We start from the raw sequence: 7,882 nt of genomic DNA on the forward strand, positions 1-7,882 counted from the left end.
ATAGTTTTTGAAGTCCTGGAAAGTTTTCTAAATTATTTATAAAAACTTATTTGTAATTCAATATTTTAAAGTTTTAATTTCAAATAATACATTCATAATATATAATTAATATTAGATAATTAATAAAAATATATTATTGACTACTAGAAATCTGACACATAAACTGTTCAAAAATTTTAATATGTTATATATATTAAATAATTTTTATAATAGTTATATTATTTTTGACTCAGGGTCTTACCAAACTTTTTTCATTATACTCCGTAATAAAATATAGATTTTGAACTCATTTTTGAGATTCATCTCATAAATTAATGGCAAGTTTGATTTGCGGAATAGGCCGAGAATGGAATAGCATTCTCAATATATCACTCAAGGCCTAGGCGGACATAGCCAAAAAAAAATGCATGAAATTAACATATATTTTCATACATAAAATTTAAATTGATGGATCTCAGCGCAGGGTCACCCATCTTGTGACTGTTATAAGTATATCTAGTTGTCATATCATACTTAAAACTTATTAGTGATAAGTAGGTGAATATTAACTATTTAACTACATACCTCCGTGGTAAGCCACAACGTCAAGTCTCGAATTGAGCAGGGGCTGAACTCGGCCAACCCGACAGACATCCAACATAAATACATAAAAGAATATTAATGCACGAAAAATACTATACGGAAAATCATGTCTTAGGTGAGGGGGTGAGAAAGAAGAAAAATACTTCACGGGAAAAAAAAATGTTAGGTGGATTGGTGGAAAGACAGGAAGAAGAAAAATATGTTACACGAGGCAGGTATATGATTGCAACAAGAAATTTCCATGTTGGTTGAAGTCATACAACACTTTATATATTATTTTAAAAAAAGGATTTGAATAAAATATTAATAATTATTAGGAAGAAAAAAATGTGAAATGGGGCTGGCAATGATCATATCAATAAAGAAGCACATCGTTAGTGGAATTTTACCAATATATTATCTTTCAGGATAGCATGCTCATCACTTCATAAAGATTATTGCTATTCATTGTCAAGAATGCTTATCATATATCATTAATACGGAGTAGATTTTTATTTTTATTTTTTTAAAAATCAATAATTCCCTCAGCTGCCAAGGACCTTGCGGTCTAGTGACATCAAACCATTCTCTTTATACGGGAGGTGGTGGGTTCGAGCCTCAGTGGAGGAAATACTAACTCTTGTGCTTCAATAGGTTGAGAAAGTAGTTATGAACAGATACTGCATTGTAATAGAGTTACTAATATTCAAAAAAAAAATAATTCCCTCAGCTCCTTTTTATCCACTTTGTTAATTATTAACTTTTTGTGTTTTCTTTTTATAATTTTCTTAAGTTGCACTTAATTGCTTGTGATTAAACGATCACACATATATCATATTTTATGAATGGGAAGGAGAAAGTGTAAGCCTAAGGGGTGAGATCATATCTTTTTTTTTTTTTTGAGTACTACTGACTGTGACAATGTATTCTCAACCTACTGAAGCACAGAGTCAATAGTTGCCTCCACTAAGGCTCAAACCCACTCCCATCATCCATGTAAAAGTGTAAACCGGGACACCGAGTGATCATACCCTAATAATCCAAATGATCATTAAAGCAATAAAGTGGTAAAATATGCTAACACTTAAGGGGAAGAAGTGAGAATCTAGTCTAGAGTTATAAGGTTGGAAGATCAGTGGACAATCAGTACTTCACCTTGCAAGTCTTACAACTATTTTAGCCTTAATTTCACTTGTGAATGTATATCTTGTACAATTATTTGTAGATATTTGCTCGGTACTCTCTTATTGATTATTAATGAAAATGCAAGTTTTGGTGGTGTATGCATAACACATGAGAGTATTGATTTTTTTTTAATTAAATGTTTTGGGTATATCATCAAAAAAGAAAAAAATGTGTGGAATAATGTTCCTTAGATTTTGATGGGATGCTAATAATGTGTAAATACAAGTACTTCAATTCAAGACTCCTAAAATAACGTTATAATTCCTGTTTGATAGGATATTTTCTAATGGGCAAAATAGGATATATTCGTTCAATATTAGAACTAATAGATCTTGACTAGAACAATATAAGCAGACGATCTTGATGTAATAGATCTATACTTGGTAGAAGTCATCTGGCAGATTTACAACAAACAAAAGTAGAACTTGATAAATTGTCCATTAGAACCTTTCTATGAAAAAACCTTTCCAGCAAATTCTCTATTCAATAGAAATCTATATCATTATTTCAAAAAAAAAAAATAGAAATCTATATCAAATTTTGCTCAATAGAATGACTAGCCAATGATACACCTTTATTTCATGTGTTGAGGTATTCTGGTAGATGTCTTAACATCCAACCATGATTGGAGTCAATAGAGCTTTCTAAGTCATCAAGGTTTGACAAATCTTCTTAGTGCAATAGATCCAAGGTCTACAATAGTAGTACATATGGACGAAATCAATACAAGGAATAAAGAATGTCTTTTCAGAAAAAGAGTTGTTTGACACATTCTTCAAACTATAGACAATGAGGTAAGTTCTAAAAAGCTGTACAAAATTACTTTCGGCAATAAAATATTGTATTATACCAAAAAAAGATTGGTTAATACCTAGTAGCTAATGAAGTATAGTGGAGAAGGAGGAGATCGTAACAATTGGATACCTACCATTTTGAGAGTACCCACATATACTCTCAAAGCTAATTTTGAATTCTTAGCACTCACCTCTATAAATAGAGCTCACATGGCCTAACGCTTCGTGAGGAGTAGTGAAAAACTATGTTGTTGAGTACACAAGGAATATGATCAAATTCTCTACGCTCTAAACATTTTAAACTTCAAAGAATTATCTTTTTTTTTAATACTACTAACTCTATTACAATGCAGTATCTAGATTATGTTATAATAGTCTTTTAAAGACAAGACCTCTTTCTTTGTGTGTGGTTAATTAGAAGGTTGGAGATCTTTGCTCGATTCGACTTGATGGATGATCTTTAAAGTGAAAAATCAAGTACTCACGTACGGACATGCAACTTTGTGAACAAAACTATTTTTTTTTTTGTTTTTTGTTTTTTGTTTTTTTTTTTTAGTACAACAAAGCCATTTAAAAGACAGTCAAAAGAGATAGCTAGTAGCATTTTTCTAAATATTATAACATTACTTTTAAATATCATTTTTATACTAAATTTCAAAATTTGTTGAAACACACAAGATATTATTACATTTTCACAATTTTAATTAAACGTATCACAAAATAATTTTACATCCCCATAATTTCACATAACCCTTCGTAATCTTGCACTCCGTGACCTAAAAATTCCTTTTTAAGGATATCAATACATAAAATTTGAAGTTTCATCAGCCTGCATGCATCAATTCTTGATTAATTTTCCTTGTTATGAGGGTAGAGTCGGATTGGGAGTCCCTTTTCCGGAATGGGCATTGGATCAACGACGATTTTTTCGTCTGGAATCACTTTACTAAACTTGAATCGCTTGACAAGATGGTGCATGAACACCAAAATTTCTAATCGTGCATATTCTTTGCCAGGGCACATTCTAGGTCCTCCTCCGAAGGGCACAAATGTGTAGGGACCTGGTCCACTTCCTTCAAATCTCGATGGATTAAACTTCTCAGGTTCCGAAAAGTAGTCTGAATTTCTATGCGTAGAATTTGCACTCCAATAGATCTACATATACAATTATTGTTATATATAAAATATATACACATTAAAGTTATTTTCTTGACAAAATTGCATTTTTGGTCCTTCAGTTATACGTACCGGTAGTACAGATTTAGTCTCTGAATTATATGTGTGACCATCTTAACTCCTAAGTTATGCATGGAATGACGATTTTAGTCATTGAAGGACCAAATCAACCACTTTTATAATTAATATTTACCAAATTACATCACATTTTTAATATTATATTATTTTCTCTATTTCAAAATAAATTTCTCTTTTTCGGTTGTTAGTACTTTATTCTAAGGATATTTACCTTCCATCCTTTAGGAATGTAGAAACCATTGAACATGAAATCAGCAAGGGCTTCCCTAAAAGCTCCCTGGAGGGGTGGTGCAAGTCTCAAAACTTCACATGCAACATTCCATGAATACTTCATCTTCTGAATATCTTCCCAGCTCAGCACCTCACCTGGAGCTTTTGAATTTGCGATTTCCATTTGCTCTATATATAATTCAATAAATTAAAAATAAAATTAATAGCTAAAAGACAAAATTAAATATCATTATCTATAGTGGATTATTGACCAAATTAAAAGTGGGATATTATAAGATATGCTAAAGCCAATTATGCCATGACTAGGGCCTAGTATTATTGTGGATCTTGGTCCAAAATAACATTCAGTTTATGGAAAATTATTCTGTGGATTCGAGTCCACATTACAAGATAGACCTGGGTCTAAAATACACAATTTACATATTGAGTGTTCATAATTTACATATTGAATGTTCACAATTTAAATTGTGAACATTTTGTATGTAAATAGATATAGGTCTACTTCACAAGATAGATCCAGGTCCATAGTGTAACTATTGTCCGTTTATGTATATGTAGTTAACATATTATGGGTTAATAGATTATTTTTCTTTAAATAAAAGACACATGACATGCTAACTATATGCACATAACATGTTAAATGCATGCATATAATATGCAGTTAACATTATTATATGTATGTACTTAACAAATTATGTGCTTTAGCTCCAATTTATTTACCTAAAGACAAATAATATGTTAATTTTTGAATGGTATAACAATTGATATGGTAATTAGGTGGGCATACCCTTGTAGACTCCATGATAGATCTCGGGAAGCTCAGCAAGATACTTAACAACAAAAGTGCAAGCAGAGCTAGCAGTGTCATGGCCTCCAACAAGCAACCCTAATATCTTATCAGCAATATTGGATTCACCCATGAACCTCCCATTTTCATCACTTGTCAAAAGCATGTGCGACAAAATATCTTGATTGGGCGTGGCTTTCCCCTGCGCTAAATCCACCTTTCTCTGCCTGATCATGCCCACCAGCTCCTTTCTGATCAAGTTGGAGGCCTTAATCGCGCGGTTATAGGGCGTCCCGGGCACGTCTATGGGGAGGGTAATGAGCCCCGAGGCTATGGCGTTGAAAGGAAGGGCGAGCTGGGCGACCGCCTCTGGCTCGCCCACGCTCACGAAGATCTTGCAGGCGAGCCAGAAAGTGTAGTGCTTGGCTAGGGGGAAAACTATGACTTGGTGTTTGCCGTCCCACTCGCCGGAGAAGTGGCGCTGGGCAATGGCGTCCATGATTCCCACGTAGCGTTGGAGGGCCTCGGGCTTGAAGAAAGTTGGGAGCATTTTTCTCATCTTGATGGCTTCCTCTTTGGACGAGGTTTGCGTGGAGGATGGGAATAGCTTGTTCACGGATTCGGGCCACCAGGCCTGGACAAGCTTATTCTCGTTGGAGAATAAGAACTTGTTCCCCGCGGGGCCGCAGAACACCGCCGCCTTTTCGCCTAGGAGGTGTGTTCTAAACACGGTGGAGGAGTACTTGGCCATCCGCTCGAACACGAACTTCTCCGGCTGCCCTTTCCACCCGGCGGAGAGGAACTCCAGGCTCTCGCCGATCAACGGCCACCCTGTCTTTCCCGGCGGGAGGGTACCGTTCCCGCCGGGCTTGCTCTTGTAGAACAGGAAGTGGAGGGAGATTGATACAAACACCACGAAGAGGCCAATGAATGATGCATAGAAAACCTCCATGATGTTCAAATCAAACTTCTTTTTTTTTTTTTGTTTGAATATAATAATGCTTCACAAGCTTTAATTTGTTCTTTTTTGCTTCTTAAATTTATGATGTGTTTGGCAACAGAATAGGGAACTTATTTATAGGCGCAGGCACTAAGTGAGCTGTGAAAGTATTGAGATTGGAGATTTGGAGGTTATTATTACACATTTCAATTTTTATTTTATTTTATTTTTTTGTAAAATCTTCAATGGATTATTATATTAGTGCTTTAAGGGTCCTTTTTTTTTTTTGGCAAATTATTGTGTTCTGTATACAATAACAAAATGTGCATTTTAAATATACTAAAAGTGCATTATTATATTTAATATACGTTATACAAAATAATGTAATTTTCCTGAATACAATATACATTTTTAATATATTAAAAATATATTATTTTTGTACTGAATGTACATTATTTGATTATAAGGTTCACACAGCTGTGTGGACCATGTCCACGTACACAATAATAATTGCTTTTTTTTCTCTTTTCTTTTCATTTTCTTTTCTTCCACTCAATTATTAAGCAATAAGTGGCAGACATTAGGGTGTGTAAAATTCTGCATTTTTTTAAAAGAAATTAGAAATATATTTTCCAGGCCAATTCGAAAATAAAGAATAAAGATTAAACACGCTTAAAAATTAAAATGAACTTAATCTTAACCCCTAAGTGAATTCCTATCATGTTTTCTATACACATTGGTCAAACTGTACACACTATTAAACATTATAATAATAGATGCATGTGGAAAGAATCAAAAAGCATGGAAATTTGGGCAGTAGTGCAAGAGTACGTGAGTGCTTCGAGTCAATTTTGTGTTCATTTTTTAGTTGGCCTGGAAAAGAAAGAACCAATATTATGCAATTTGGTCAAAGTGCACCTTGTGATTAACGGCAAGGTTTTACGCAGTCAGCAGTACCTAAAAGACGTGCACCATAGGTTTTGGGACTTTGGACATTTTTGTTTGTCCAAAAATTACTGTTTTACTCGGAGTATTCCTTTGTCACTATCAATTAGTATTTTTTTTTCTTTTTTGAATACAACTGACCCTATTACAGGGGTATCTGTTCATCTATACTTTTCTCAACTTGTTGAAGCACAAAGAGTCATCCACTGAGACTCGAACTCATGACATTTCATTTGAGGGAGGCCACTACATGCCATTTGAGCACAAGGTGCTTGGCTTATGAGAATAAACATCATACAACAATTTTATTTCCTTAGTTTTTAAATTGTTGTCACTATCAATTAGTTAAATGATATTTTCATCACTAATATAATTGATGATGTTCACAATGCTTTACTTATGAGAATAAACATCATACAACAATTTTATTTCCTTATATTGCATAATTGTTAGCATCACGCCTCAAAAACAAGATGTAAAATTACCTCTAATTTGCTTTAATTAATTTGTTATCAATTGTAAAGATCAACTGATTAACATTACGTCAAATGCTATAACTAGTAGCAACGATCCAACTTTATTTCCTTATATTTTCGTAACAGTTAGTGCCACGTTTTGATGGTAAGATTTTGGACTCCAACTTGCTCTAATATCAAATGTTAGAACCAAACACTTACTATTGCGCCAAAAGTATAACTAGTAACGAAGTCGGAACTTTATTTCTTTATATTTGCATAGCAATGAAGGCCACATCTGAGTGGCAATTGTTAAGATCATGTGTTTATTTCCATTATGCCAAAAATTATAGCTACCACTAAAGGAGCAAAATTATTTTCTTATATTTGAATAACAATCATAGTCACATCTTGATAGCAAGATGTTGGACTCCGACCTGCTCAAATATAATTTGTTAGGATTGCCTTGTTACCATTATACTAAAAGCTATATATAGCTAATAGCGAAGTCACAATTTTATTTCTTTATATTTGCATAGAAAATGACCACCTATAGATGGTATGATGCTGGACTTCAATTTGCTATGATATCAATTGTTAGGATCATCAAACATTTACCACTACACCAAAAGTTATAGCCAATAGTGAAGATGTAACTTTATTTCTTTATATTAGCAAAGGCTAGCAGTCAACGCCACATCTCGGCGACAGGATTCTAAACTATGATCTG

At 33.6% G+C, this 7,882-nt stretch overlaps 1 protein-coding gene across 1 annotated transcript; it reads right to left on the reverse strand.

Annotated features, from left to right (window-relative positions):
• Positions 1 to 3,219: 3,219 nt before the first annotated feature.
• Positions 3,220 to 5,842, reverse strand: LOC116012044 (beta-amyrin 28-monooxygenase-like). Its single transcript, XM_031251515.1, has 3 exons — positions 4,813 to 5,842; positions 4,006 to 4,193; positions 3,220 to 3,695 (listed from the first exon to the last, which is right to left on the reverse strand). Exons 1-3 carry the CDS (start codon positions 5,762 to 5,764, stop codon positions 3,390 to 3,392), a joined length of 1,446 nt encoding a protein of 481 aa, XP_031107375.1. The 5' UTR covers positions 5,765 to 5,842; the 3' UTR covers positions 3,220 to 3,389.
• Between the last annotated feature and the right edge of the window lie 2,040 nt (positions 5,843 to 7,882).

Source organism: Ipomoea triloba, chromosome 3 (assembly GCF_003576645.1).
Source record: "Ipomoea triloba cultivar NCNSP0323 chromosome 3, ASM357664v1".
NCBI classification, from domain to species: domain Eukaryota; kingdom Viridiplantae; phylum Streptophyta; class Magnoliopsida; order Solanales; family Convolvulaceae; genus Ipomoea; species Ipomoea triloba.